Source organism: Morus notabilis, unplaced genomic scaffold (assembly GCF_000414095.1).
Source record: "Morus notabilis unplaced genomic scaffold, ASM41409v2 Scaffold186, whole genome shotgun sequence".
Taxonomy (NCBI): domain Eukaryota; kingdom Viridiplantae; phylum Streptophyta; class Magnoliopsida; order Rosales; family Moraceae; genus Morus; species Morus notabilis.
The window spans coordinates 208223-223178 of NW_010357978.1; the positions used below are offsets into that span (position 1 = coordinate 208223).

General features: G+C 34.6%; 2 protein-coding genes across 2 annotated transcripts; one reads left to right on the forward strand and one right to left on the reverse strand.

The window, feature by feature from the left end:
* Positions 1 to 2481: 2481 nt before the first annotated feature.
* LOC112095393 lies at positions 2482 to 4368 on the forward strand. The gene is made up of 3 exons (XM_024177314.1): positions 2482 to 2629; positions 3128 to 3194; positions 3951 to 4368. The coding sequence occupies exons 1-3, from the start codon at positions 2567 to 2569 to the stop codon at positions 4169 to 4171; spliced, it is 351 nt and encodes a 116-aa protein (XP_024033082.1). The 5' UTR covers positions 2482 to 2566; the 3' UTR covers positions 4172 to 4368.
* Positions 4369 to 9173: 4805 nt separating this feature from the next.
* On the reverse strand, positions 9174 to 9701 carry LOC112095391 (nuclear transcription factor Y subunit B-4-like). The gene has a single exon (XM_024177312.1). The coding sequence runs from the start codon at positions 9699 to 9701 to the stop codon at positions 9174 to 9176; it is 528 nt and encodes a 175-aa protein (XP_024033080.1).
* Positions 9702 to 14956: the final 5255 nt, after the last annotated feature.

A 14956-nucleotide genomic window follows, 5' to 3' on the forward strand; every position in this document is an offset into this window, starting at 1 on the left:
TAAATAATCTTTATTGGCAACGGCAGACCAAATATTTGCCGTTAACGCAACGCACCCGCTAGTCGAGTGTAAAAGGTTTATTAATGCATCTTTTTTTTTAAATAATTTTAATAAATCTTTCCTAAGAGTAGTTTTTGAAGTGAACTGTGTATTATGATTGTGTACAATCTTAATATATCGTTGCCAATTAGGATGCTCTACAAAACTAAGTGGTTGATCTAAAGCAGCTATCATTCGCGCAACTTCCATACGATCTTCTTGCGGATCGTATTTCCAAGTGGTTAGACCACCGGTTGCGCGATCAAAAGATAATTGTGTTTGGCGGAGTTCGGGTCCGCTAGATTGGCTAAGCTTTTGAAGACACTTTTCAGAGTGTTGTCTCAAGTGTGTGGTGCCGTGAATAGTGTCGCCTTGTAATTTAGATAAACAATATTTACACTGAGCTATATGTTTAGTGTTACCTTCATTATCCACCTCGTCAATTATGTTGAAGTAATCCCAAACTGTCGAGGTACGCTTGCATTTTCTCCTAGAGGTTACAATACTTGCCGACGCAGACGCAGACGCAGTCGCACTCGCTGCCGCTTCTCCACGCCCACTATTGCGACCACGACCTCCAGTACGTCCACCATGGCTTGGATTAATAGATTGCATTTGCTGCGTAACAAACTCATTAGTGGAAAATTGCTCTTCTTCTACATTGTGTTGGGCATCAACGGGAATACCACTATAACCAAAAGGATCCATTATAAAAAAATAAGATGAATTTGATAGAGACTAGAGAGAGAGCTTTAGAAAAATTGTGAGAGAGATTGAGAGAGATTGAGAGAAATTGAAAGAGATTGAGAGAGTTTGAGTGAGAAAAATGTGTGAGGGATGGGGGGTATTTTGAGAGAAATTGAGAGAGATTGAGAGGGATTGAGAGAGTTTGAGTGAGAAAAATGTGTGAGGGATGGGGGGTATTTATAGAGAAATTTTAGGGTTAAAAAATGATTTTTTTTTTCAAAAAAAAAGGATAAAACGGCTTGTTTTTTGAAATTCGGGTTCGGACAGTCGGGCAAACTCGGGCAGCTCAGGTTTTCGGGCAAATTTCAGGCAAAATTCAAAAAACTAGCCGTTTTCGGGCAATTCGGGCAAGTCAGGCAACTCGGGTTTTCGGGCCGAATTCGGGTAAAAATTCAAAAAACTAGCCGTTTTCGGGCAACTCGGGTTTTCGGGCAAAATTCAAAAAACTAGCCTTTTTTCGGGTATTCGGGCACCTCGGGCGGGTCGGGCAATTCGGGCAGGCGGGAAAAATTCAGGCAAAATTCAAAAAATTCAAAAATTCAAGCTTCGGGTCGGGCAATTCAAGCACACCCAATTTTCGGGTCGGGCAGTTCGGGCTTTGTCAAAAAAATGCAAAAAAGTCCCAGCGGACGGCGGTATACGGTGGTTAGACGGCGGCGGGCAAGGGTGGACATGTCAAATCCGGGCTGCCCGAGCCCGAACCCGAATTTCTTGCTTGGACGGGCGGGAATTGGGCCGGCCCGCCCGAGCCCGAAAAAATTCAGGCTTCGGGCGGCCCGCCGACCCGAAGTTCCAGCACTAAGCCCAATCATAGCCCATTCCGAGATTTGTATCTCCTTTTATCTTGGCTGATTTGGGTTAATGAAACTTCAAGTCTTTGCCTAAAAAATAAAAAAAATAAAAAAATAAAAAAACTAACCTATATCTTTATTTGAAGCAAAAAAAAAAAAAGAAAGAAAAAGATACACATTATTTGTAGTTTCAAATTTTTGACTAAAAAGTAAAAGGGATTTCAACACAAATAGCCCCTTTTGAAGGAATTTTTTTTCTCATGTAAAATTATAAAAATGATCATTTTTATTAATTTATTAGTTAATCATTGATTGATTTAGTGGTCCATCACAGATTAATTTTATTTTATTACTGATTAGCTCGATAATTTTTATTATAATCAATATTTATTAATAATTAACTAAAATTAATTAGTAATTAATCAATTTTAATCAATAAATTATACGCGAATCAACTATTGATAAATTACATTTCAATCACTAATGAGATGTTTAGTTTATGAGTTTAGAATCATGATTTATGATTCTAATTTTTAAAATTTAAATTTTTTGTGAGAAAAAAATACTGTAAAAAATTAAGAACTATAGTTCAGAATTAAAGAAGAACTTTTGAAATAAACATTTCATAATTACTTGTGGGTCTGATTGAGTCTTTAAAAAAACTACAATTTTCATAAAATAAAAATGTCCGGTCAAAAGGTGGTAAAAAAAGATCATTTGGTTAATTTTCTAAAGTGAAAACTACTGATTTCTAACGAATTTCTTACTCGCAAAATAACAGTTTTTTTTTTTTTTTTTTTTTTTAAAATTTACAGGCCATATTCGAACAAAAAAACGACGTCGTAAGAACTATGCTAATAGTTCTATTTCCTTCTTATCATGGTACTTTCCGAGGATTATCAGCTGACCTAAAGCTCTGCTAAAACGCTGTCTGTCACTCTGTAAGAAACAAGCAAATGCGGAAAAAAACTTGAAAGCTAAAACCTTTAATGGCGTTCCTACTCTCCACGAGCTTCTCCGTTCCTTTCTCTGCTTCAAATGCCTTCTTTAAGGTAAATTCCCTCTTGACAAACTCCTCTTTTTTCCCCCTTTTTCGCGATAAAACAGAAACCCTCGCTTTAATTTTTTGATTTTCTTCTGCTAGTCCCGTTTGGTTGCCGAGAAAATGTTGTCCACAGAAAGAATTCAAGAATTTACAGTAACGGGATGGGTATAATCCCATTTTACAGCCAACTAGGAAAAAAGTCGTAGAAGTTGATCATTTTTTTTTTCAATGTACCTGTTTGGTTTGCTTTCTAAGAATTACCCTATTATTTCGAACTTTTGAATTTTGAATCTTGAAGTGTGATGTACAGCCCCAAAATGTTGGTTTAATAGAAAGGTGAATAGAAAATTTTGTTTGCGTTATGGAATTTCCTTGTTATGAGGAACTAGATTATCCATTCTTGTTGCTAGCAGATTAGATATGGTTTGATCTCCATGTGTTATGATCTTTCATGCTCATATTTCTTTTTTTTTTTTTTGTTCTTATTTTTTGGACTTGCTTTCAGTTTCAGGAACGACATACAAAGAAACCAGCTTCGGTTAAACCTTTAAGACACCCAACATACATTACAGGTTTGTTTCTTAATTTTTGTTCCCAGGATTCAAATGTTTTGGTTTCTTTGAACGCCAATAAGCTTCTCAAGTTTGAAGGTTCCTTGGAGTATATCTATTATCTGATGTGAGAGAGAGTAGGTAAAAAGAGTAAATAAACCTTTGTTTCTTCCCAAGAAAACATTGGATGTTCTTAAATAATCCGACCTCTGTTTTTAACGAAAAAAGGGTTCATACATCCAGCTGGTGAACTGGTTTCTTATAGCCAAAATTCTGCAAATTTTTTTTTTTTTAAATTTTCTTTTGGTCGTATTTCTTTTATTAAAGTAGTCCTTTTACTGTTTTCTCCAAAATATTTAGAACGAATGAAGATTCGTGTCAGTATGTAGAGTTTGAGGTATCTTAGCGATCCATTCATTCTACTGATAGCATTGATCGGACGCTTTGAAGTTTGAACTCCCCAAGTAGCTAGAGCTCTAGCTTTCAAACCATAGATTCGTCTTAAGCCTTTGAAACGTTTGAAGTTCGAATTGTTCTTGGTTCTTGGAAATTCAAGTCTTCAATTTCAGTGTCTTCTACTAGAATGTAAGTTGACATTTTTTTTTTTTTTTTTTTCCGGGGTAATTAAAAAATTTGTGCATAACATATTGTTGCTTGCTCTTATGAGTGTTATAGTTCTAGCCCGAACTTAACAACATGCAATTACTTTTATCATACCTATATGTGCGTCATGCAAATTTGTGTTGAACTCTCAAGCAACCTTGTTTGCATTTGCAGCCACAAAACTCTCCATCTCCTGCAGCATTATTGATGTGATATCGTCTACAAATCAAACTTGTAGGGATCATTTTTTGACGCCCTCAAGTCATCAGTTTGAAGTAGTATCTTATCATATGAATGTAGGCTCTTCCCACATGATAATTTCTGGTTATTGGGTTGGACCTGATGTTGATGACGGTTGGGGATTCATAGAAGCTTTTATTAATCCAATTTGTTGATTTTTGGTGATGAAATGTGGAGGGACTTTTTTTTTTTTTTTTCCCTCCTCAATAGATATATGTCTTGTACACTTTCCGAGCCAAAGAAAAATTCAAATGTGGAAAAGTCGGGTTATGAATTATGATTCATGAGTTATTGTAGCAGCACTTATTTATGTTTTACCAAAATTTTGTTGGCTCAATGGAAAGCCTCGGACTCAGCCTCTGATTATTAGTAACAGATAGCAAAGCTACCGACTTCTGAGCATATTTTTTCAAGTTAAGTTTCCTTGTTGGGTTAGTGAGTCCCAAGTTGTGATTAATCTCCAGGTCTGAAGAGACGTTTCCATATCCATGTCGAGTCTCAGGTCCATTTAGTTCACCTATTTAACATCATAATTCTGATTCTTTTAAATTCTATCAAAGTACTTTTTTCTCATAAAAAATTTGAATAAAAAAAATTTCATCAATGGATTCTCTAATAAAATTTAAAATTAAAATTAAAATTATTGATTTAGACGCGTGAATCAAACATGTCATAAAACAAATGCATTCTGAAACAATTGCGTTATGAAGTCCAGGCACAGAACGGCGATGTTGGGCCCAAGAGGCCAAGAAACTCTTTTAATTTGGAAAAGTCGTCAATTTCTTTTCGAGCTTAATGCGAGCCATGGAATGAATGACATTGACATATATGTACAGAGCAAACAAAACTCACTTGTTTGTTCTCAAGCTTGACGCTTCAGCCGTCAAGTAACGAAACTGTGGAGGTCCAGCGAAAGAAAATGAAAGGTACGTTGTTGACGCTCAATGACCAAACTATCGGTCTCAATCCAAACGGATGAAAAAAAAAAAAAAAAAAACTCAAATATGAAAACTGATAGTGATTATCATCACGTTGATAGAATGTGGGTTTGTATAACAACGATTGCTCGCTGATTAGCAACAATGCTCATTAAATTAGTGTGTGCGTTTTTTTTTTTAAAGAAATTGCAATTTGTTACTATTATCTAGTGACGTGATCACTAGATAATAGTTTAGGATGCTGTCATTTTTTTTTTTTATGTGACAGCTCTCTTTTATTATCACATCTGATAGTAAATGTTTTCTTAGAGGAGAATTAGGGTATTTGTAAAGTTGATTACATTCTCTCTCTATATGTGCTCTCTTGATAAAGGACTCAACATATATAAATTAAGAAAAATGAGATAAATATTCTTAAAGTGTATGAGTCTCGATTTTTACTATTTATTCTTTATTAATATCTTTTTTAGTCAAATAATTATATTAGTCAAAAGGTATTAATCAAGAATAAAATGTTAAAATTCAGATTCATGCATTTTAAGGGTAAGTTCAGCAATTTTCTCTATAAAATTATGACGCACATTAGGAAGCTAGATTACATTATAGATTTAGAATGTACTGACCTTTTTTTCCGAATAGTGAATGGAATACAAAGGTCATGAAAAGGAGCTTATAGTTTCTGCAATTGCGCATATTATTTTATTTTTATGAAATAAACATATGCAACCAGACCTCCTATGTTGTCAGTTAATAGCCAAAACAATGCTCTTAGCCTTTGTTTTTTATAAGTATAACCAATCAACTATGAAATGCCATTTCTATATCTTCAGATTATAGCCTCCACACTTAACCTCGTCCTAAAGATGAATGCTATCTAGCGCTGAAAATTAGGATGCTCATCAGGCTGGAGTTTTTCACAAATTTATCAAATTAGTTGGTCTTGTTTTTCTTCAGCCATGTCAGCACACATCTGCCTAGCTCATGCATGCACATTGTCAAAGCTACTATGGCGTACATACATATATATAGACACTGATAACAAGTTCATGTAAACTAGATTGTATACCACTTTTGAAGTCTAGTTATCAATTGTGTCGTTTTAATGTGAAACTTGGGTTGGAATTTTCTTTAAAAAAATGGTATATTTAAAACTCTGGAAAGTGGTGTTCCTCTAATATAATGCATCCACAAAGTTCTCCCTAAGAGCATTATAAGGCTTAAACTTTAAGGAAATTTTGTAAGGGGATTGAGGCACAAAATAATATTTCTATAGAAGTTAGATTAGTCACGCATATATAGTACATGTTTTCTTGGGAACTTTTTGTTGGGTTTCCTGCAAATGATCACATGGACACCCCATGAGCCCTTGCCCCTTTGTTGTGGAAAATGGGTGCACTGTTTTCATTTGAGTCGCTATTTTGCTATAAACAATTTACACTAGTACACACTCACTGTTGCCAAAGTGCTGGTCCACACCGCTGATTGCCAACAAGCAGTGATCATTTGGAGAGATGAACAAGTTAATTATGAAGCTCGATACCGCGATTCAATGGTCGCAGCTCATCGAAGCAGCTTGTGTCCGTCTTAATTTGATCAATAAAAACCGTCACATAGTACTAGTGCATCTGGATGGCCAAAATTTTGGTCCCAGAACTTTGAGGCTTTCTAAAGGATTCTATGAAGGTCAAAAGCCAATAAAAGTAGCAAATTGGTCCAAGTAGCTGGTCTTTAGTTTATCGGAGCTTATGAAAGTCTGTTCTACATATGAAGAAATCAGGACACATCATGATACTATTATGCTATGACTAAGACTTCATCTACACATGAATAGGAGAGTCGCGTATATATGGTACTACTGTATTGGTGGTCCCATGTTTATTTGACGTTTTCTAAGTTCAATCAAGATCATATTCTTTGAATTTTTCTAAGGATTTTATACAATTTACTGTTATACCAAGAACAATTACTATTTTTCCAGCAAAAAAAAAAAAACCAATTCTATTTTGCTACACACATTTCGCATCTTATCTGCAGAAGTTAGAGATTTTTCAAGATGATTCTATCCGTAAAATCATGATACTAAGTTATAATTATTTTGTATTCCAACGTTTTCAGTAATTGTAGCACTTACGTGATATTGTTATCTCTTATTTTCTTTCTAACTTTAACCTTTTTACCCTCTTCAGTACTTCCTCATGTTTTCAAGCATATGTGTGTGTGTGTGTGCATATATATATATATATATATTATAAATAAGTGATGAGCAAAGGTGGAAGAGATCAAAGAATTCTGAACTAAAAACTCATGAACACGCCAAGCCCCATTTATAATATGTGTGTGTATATATATATATATATATATAATGGACACATTGCAACTTAAAACTAATTCAAAGCCAAAGAAGATATATAACATATTAATCTCCATTTATGGGGGGAAAAAAGCATCAAAAAACCTCTTTAAACAAAGTTCATATATCCATGACTTGAAAAAAATAAAAAAGATTAGAAATATTCCTACCTTAAAAGAAAAAAAAAAACCCCACTAGGGTATTAATCTTCATGAAGACTTCTTCTTCTTCGTCTTCCCAAATGTAATTATATTATGATCATCATCACGATTGGATGTTGACTGTAGTAGTACTAATTTGCTGGAAATTCTCTTGTATATTTGATTCATATATATATAAGCCTGCATTTTATATATCTTTTGTTGCTATATATAAGAAAACTTGTTCTACCCCACAAAAGTAATTTCTTGGCAAACCCTAGTCATGACCAAATATTTGATTTCAGTGAAACAATTAGTAGAAGGGGAAAAATTCCTAGCTACCTATAGCTAGAGGGAAAACTGCGGAGTCTCAAAGAGTTGATCACATTCTCTTTGAATATGAGAAATTAAGAAGATATGATCAAGAACTGAAATAGTGCTTTTGTGAGAGAAATGGTCAAGAACTCATTAAATGAATTAGGGAGTTGGCATGTAGACAGTTCTATAGGAGGGGTAATAACTTTCTTGTTTGCTTAATATGCTATGCCCAAAGTGCTATTCTTGATGATCACGTTGGGAATTTGATCATTTATAGACATACATTTAGGACATTGCCTGACCATTTTACAAAGTTTTTTGGCCTCCTTACAAAGAAATATATGCATAAGATGCTATAATTATAGCCGTTAATTCTCAAGCTTACTCCTTAAAAAAAAAAAAAAATCATGCTTATTGTTCAAACAGTCGTTTATAAATTAACCAAAATGACATCAAGGATATGAATATCAAATAAAAAATAATGATCAGAAATACAATACTGATATTTTCAAAAAAAAAATACAGTACTGATAATTCTTGAAAACTGATTTTTTTTCCTCACAATAAAAGTTAGACCGATCATCTTTTGTGATAATTAATCGGTCTCATTATTATTTGACCATCAACGATAAACTTTCACTCAATTTAGAGGGAGTGAGAAGAAGCATGTTTGTTACCGTCTTTCTCCGGACTAATTAAGTACTTAAAGCTAATTAATTAATCACACTTGAAAGTTGAAAGGGAAATATCAGAGGCTTGTTCATAGTATGTGTCTGCGATGATATGATATGATGACAACCAAAGTTGTAGTCCCAAAATATGTAATCTTAACTTGCTGTAGCTAATATATCTACAAAATGATCTCTAAAATGAAAAATATTGGAGGATGAGATTGAACGCCAAAAGTACAAGAATCAGTTGAAAGGTGCAGATCATTGGGTCTAAAATAAGCTCTTGATGGGATCATCAATATATTCAAAACCCAAATTTCATACACAAGTAGTCGCAGACATAGTCTATCAATAATTTTGCATCTTACTCAATCACAACGTATAGAGTTCGAATATATCCCCCATCCCCAACTTCAAAAAAAAAAAAAGGAAAAAAAAAAAGAAAACTATCACACAAAAATGCCCAGTTTTACCCAAAAACATTCTCAGTACTATAACACATAGTTCATGAAAAGAGGTGGAACGAAAGATCTTAAAATAAAGAACTTAAGCATATGATCATCATCAGTTATAAGGAGGAGAGTACAAGGTTACCTGATCAGGGACAAGCAACAGGACAGTTCACATATACATGGGTGAGAACAAACAAGATCATCATCAATTGTAATTATAGGTTAAATGAAATCTTGATACCCATAAGTGCACTTTCATTCTTATAGAGAATGAGATGACAAAATTTTTCAAGACGATTTAACAAGAGACTGATGATGATCTCCCTTCTCAATGATGTTGAACTCCATTAGAGTTGGAGAAGTAGTACTAATGTTACTAATTTGATCAGTTTGCTGAACTCCAGTAGTACTTTTAGAGTGATCATCTGAATCTCCATCTTTGTCTTCATCATGATCAGCAATAGTAATATGATTATTATTATTATTGTTGTCGCTGCCTTTACTAATTTGGTTGGCCTTTTCTCTCTCAGCCTCCCTATATTTATGCAAGTACCTAACTAAAACCTCAGCATAGTTATCAAACCCTAGAGCAGTGAGAGCCCAACAGATGTCATCCCCATTCACCGTCTTTCGATTCTCCTTGTGACACTTGTCAGATGCCTCGCCAGTCACGAAGCTTATGAACTCAGTTGCACATTCTTGCATTGTTTGTTTGGCCTCCTTTGAGATCTTTGCTGTTGGGGGAAGGATTTGCTTCATTATCCTTCCCACGTTTGCAATTGGCAGCATCCTATCTTGCTCCTGCTGATCAACCATTTCGACCTAGCTACAATTATTCAGATAATAATATTGATCACACAGCTTAATTTTCTCAAATATATATATGGATATGGGGCAAATGTAGCTAGCTCTCTCTCGCGTTTTTTTCCTTCTTCTTTTTTTCCCTTTTTTCCCCTTTTCAGATGCATATGTATGTGTGTCTACATGTTTATACTTATGCGACATGTCATGCGGAAAATGTGGACACAACTTGAAACGTTATTTTTTTTTCCAAAAAAAAAAATTATTGTTCTGAAAAATGAAAATAGACATTTCGAGGTTTAGATAAATGCGCGGTTACAGACTAATGATGGCATATATTAAGAACAAATATTTTTGAAGTTTACAATCCAAATTTAAAGATGTAAATTCTATTTCTCTCTTTCAAAATAGTTCAAAAAGAGGTCATATGAGGACATTTATATCATCTAGCATTAATTTTATAGTTTAATTCTTTCAAGTCATGAGGCTAAGGCAATTGATAACATCGTTTGGTTATAGAATACCTATATATATATATATATATATATATATATATATATATATACCACACACACACACACACAGAGCAATAATATATTTAACAAGTTCTCATATCAGTTCAACATTTAACTTGAGTAAATTGCTCTTATACGTAAGTCGCATGTAAGTCCTTTATATACTTTTATACATCTTAAACGTAAGTGTATTCATCAGCAGTAAAATCTTGAAAACAAATGGATCCGAATAATGTGAATACTTTTTTTGAAACCGTATTCTAGAAAGACTAAATGCATCAAGTCATGGTCCCCCACCTCCACCCCCACATTATTCATGATTTCTTTTTTTCCCTGAGACATTCTTTCATGTAATCTGCAGCAACCATTATTCATGTTCTTAAATATTATATATAAATATATAGCTAGTTACAGTTTGATTGACTAAAATAATATAGAAAATTTGTACTATGTGTTCAAAATGAGTAGACAACAATTATGCACGTTTCATCTAATTAGGCCAATTGACCCAAATTTACCTAAATATTGTAGCTCAAAACAATTGTTTTTTAACGTTAATTAGTGTTTGATTAGCTCACACATTAGGTTTCATTTTGGTTGTCTCTGTGTTTGACGGCAAACTATAGCTTATGATCTTTCAGATTTTTGAACTTTAATTTGTTAGGTCTTGTCAAAGCTGATTTGCAATCTTTTTACTTTCTTACTTTTTTTTTTTTTTTGCTAATCTTTTACTTTCTTACTTATAATATATATGCACGTAGAGAGTAATCTGTATGTTAAGTTTTAATTACCGTTTCATATAAAATTTGAATATAAAATCTCAAAAATAAAAAAAATAAAGTGTTAGGGAAAGAAGCCAAAAGAAGGGTAAAAAAAGAACTAAAATGAAAAAATAAATAAGTTTTGGGCAAAAAGGACCAAAATAAAAAATAAAATTTTAGGACAAAAATGAAAAAAAGGGCTAAAAAAGATCGGAATGAAGAAATGAATAAATTTTAAAGCAGAGAGAACCACAAAGAAAAAAATAAAGTGTAAATGAAAAAATAAATAAATTTTAAGGTAAAAAAATTCAAAACAGAAAAAGATAAAATTTCAAGACAAAAATAAAGAAAAGGTCCAAAAAGGACTACAATGAATAAATAAATGAATCTCGGTCGAAATTGTACGAAATGTCAGGTTTTTGACATTTTTATATATTGATATAGACAAAATAAAGTATAAGACAAAAGACGTTTGTACCAGTACATATAATTTTTCTCTAATTGTACCGGTACGTATAATTTTTCTTTAATTTTTTTTCCGTTTAGCTAGAAGTAATCGAGAGAAGTTAAAATAATATTTAAGAACGAAAAAAGATGTTTGTTTTGTTCTATATAATTATGGAATTTAAGTTTTTCTTTTTCTTTTTTTTTTCCTAGTTACAAATGATGGAATTTAACTTACAATCATATGATACAAAATGATACAGATCACTTGTCACGCCTCCAAACTGGGGTTAGTGACGTGGAGGCTTATTTAGAAACTTAAACCTGTTTAAGAGAGTGATTAGCAAATAATGTTGCAAATATTTTAATTTTTTAAATCCAAAACATTCAGGTATTTCTAAATAAGCCCCTGCATTCAAGAGAAGTTTAATTTCAAGAGGTAGTGGAATTTCCAACCAAACCAGTTTAAAACTACATCTCTGGTATCAAGTCAGGAATTCCCACAGGTGTTTAGCATTCATGAATATAAACAAAAGTAAATGTGACATCATCCACAGTCTAGCAATATTTAAGTTTACAATCCATAATCTTTTATACATGCCTTGAGATAAAAGATAAAAGGAAATACAACTCTTCGCCTCCCGAGGTCAAGTCCACGTCACCGGTAGTAGCTACCTACTCCGCACTACTCCTCGCGTCGCCTGGAGGGGTTTAATATATTTGAAAAAAAGAAAAGTGAGCGAAAGGCCCAGTAGGATATAATTTTATAACGCATTTAAAATAATGGTACTCACGGTCCGAAGATATACACCCGGAACTGATCATCCCTTTTTAGAAAAGGAAATACTCACATAGTAGAAAATGTCTGTATAATGTAAGTGTGCAGCTCATCATACCACTAAACAATAAGCGATAAATGTATGTCTAGTGAAAAGTGCAGAGTCATAGTTTCACTAAACAAGAAGTGGATCCATACGGGCTTCGGGACCTGCCCGCAAGGATGCGATTCCCACATCTCGATCTCTGAGGCCACCATGCGTTGTATCATTCCTTAAAATATTTCATTTTAAGAAATGATACTCTTTAAAATCTCATTTCCAAAATCATTGGAAAACTTAATAGCATTCTCATGCAATTCCTTTGAAATCATTTTCTTTAAACATGTTTTGTTCTAAAACATTTTCATTGGCCAAAATAATTTAAAGTAAGGCTAACAAGGATATGGACAAGAATATCCTACCTTTCGAATGTCAAACCTATGGCTATCTTCACATAGCCCTAGCTCCACTTGCCTTTGAGGCTCCAATTCCAATCGCGCCACTAACTTTCCCATCAAAATCAACAATTTAGAGTTTGATCTTTCTCACCAAACATTCTCATTTAATTAGATGTAATTGTATCATATTAGTGTGTCATAGTTCAAAATCAATGTTCATAAACAATTCTTAATTCAAATCATGATTCTTTGAAAATGGAGATTTATTCCGAAGAATCGAATGGAAAACAAGGATTCATGTGGCTAATTCACTCATTTTGAGTTCTCAAATGAGGTTAGGTCAATCTCACATCGAATTTCGTGGTTAAAACAGGGTTTTTGGGCTGTTTAGGGTCGGGTTCAGTGGGAACCGGTGACAGAGGAGTGTAACTCTACCGGTCGGGCAGTGGAGGGGTGACCGGTCAACCAGACCGGTCGACCGGTGGGGAAGATTTCCAAGGCCAGCCATGGCCGATCCGCGTGAAACAAAGCCAAATCCTGACATTTTAGGTTCGATTTCGACATATTCTCAAGGGAAATGTATAGATCCAGTTTCAAATCAACAAATAGGGTCCAAAGAATCAAAAACCCCCAATTTTCACCAAGCTTTCATTAAAATGCATTCGAAATCCATTCGAATAAGAAATCTAAACCAAAAATCACCAAACTCGACTAAAACGAGTTCCATAAGGCTAAATCTGAAAATCTAAAGTAAGTTTCAAAGAGTTTTACCTCGATCCAAGCTTTGATGTTGAAAACCTCTTGGAAACCTCCGTTTTTGGTTTAAATCCGGCCCTTGAGAAAGAAAACTTTAAGAGAGAGAGGGACAGATGAATGAGGTAGGGAGAAAGAGAGAGAGAGCTCGAGATAGAGAGAGGGAGAGTGAGCTTGAGAGACTGATAGGGAGAGAGAGTGTGTGTGTGTCGAGACAGAGAGAAAGGGAGAGTAACGTGAGGAAGAGAGAGAAAAAAGAAATAAGGAAAAAGAAAAGAAGAGAGAAAAGGAAAAAGAAAAATTGGAAAGAAAATATTAGGAAAAATAAATAAAACAAAAGGGGGTGAAACTGCAAATACCAAAATAAATTTAAAAGTTCATGATTAATTAAGAAAATCAATTCAGGTATACTAATAAACCACAATTATCATAATTAAACAAGTTTAATTCCGGAGGGCGTTACATTCTACCCCCTTTAAGAAATTTCGTCCCCGAAATTGAAATTTACCTCACGATATGAACAGATACGGATATCGTTCCTGCATCGTCGTTTCCAATTCCCACGTTGCTTCCTCAACGCCATGGTGTTGCCACAACACCTTCACTAACGGTATCTCACGTCGACGTAGGCTTTTCATCTTCCTGTCAAGAATCTGTATTGGTGCTTCCTCGTAAGTCGTGTCATATTGGATCGGCATGTCATACCATTGCATAATGGCTTCTGGATCGCGTTGACACTTCCGAAGCATACAAACATGGAACACATTGTGCACGTGAGATAATTCTGGAGGAAGATCAAGGCGGTAAGCAACGACACTGACCCGTTGTGTGATCTGAAACGACCCGATGTACCTCGGCGTGAGTTTCCCCTTCACACCAAAATGAGTAACTCCTTTGCACGGAGAGACTCTTAACAAGACAAAATTGCCCTCTAAGAACTCTAAAGGTCTACGCCTCCTGTCAGCATAACTCTTCTGACGACTCTGAGCCGTTAACAATCGTTCCCGAACCACGGCTATTTTTTCATTATTCTCCTTGATAACATCCGGTCCAAGGGTCAGTCGATCTTTTGACTCAAGCTAACAAACTGGCGATCTGTAACGTCTGCCATACAACACCTCGAATGGTGCCATCCCAATGCTACTTTGATAACTGTTGTTGTAGGCAAACTCAGCTAAATAGAGATACATCTTCCAGTTTCCACCAAAATCTAGAATGCAAGCACGAAGCATGTCCTCCAAAATCTGAATAACTCTTTCAGATTGTTCGTCAGTCTTAAGATGAAATACGGTGCTGAAATTCAGTTCGGTTCCCATGGCTTCTTAGAAACTTCTCCAATATCTAGCATTGAAACGAGTGTCACGATCCGATGTGATAGACAACGGAACTCTGTGAAGTGTGACAATGTGCTCCAGATAAAACTCTGCTACAACTTTCCTGGAATACGTCGCACGAAAGGGAATGAACTACGCGAACTTCGTTAACCTATCCACAACGACCCATATGGCATCATGCCAATGTTCAGTCCTCAGCAATCCCATCAGAAAATCCATCATAATGTGTTCCCACTTCCATCCAGGA

Excerpts from the sequence above, each read along its gene's own strand:
- LOC112095393 (XM_024177314.1), top strand. The coding sequence starts at position 2,567 with ATGGCGTTCCTACTCTCCACGAGCTTCTCCGTTCCTTTCTCTGCTTCA. Across the intron at positions 2,630-3,127 it reads CTTCAAATGCCTTCTTTAAG|TTTCAGGAACGACATACAAA; the intron begins GTAAATTCCCTC and ends ACTTGCTTTCAG. Across the intron at positions 3,195-3,950 it reads ACACCCAACATACATTACAG|CCACAAAACTCTCCATCTCC; the intron begins GTTTGTTTCTTA and ends TTGCATTTGCAG.
- LOC112095391 (XM_024177312.1), bottom strand. The coding sequence starts at position 9,701 with ATGGTTGATCAGCAGGAGCAAGATAGGATGCTGCCAATTGCAAACGTG.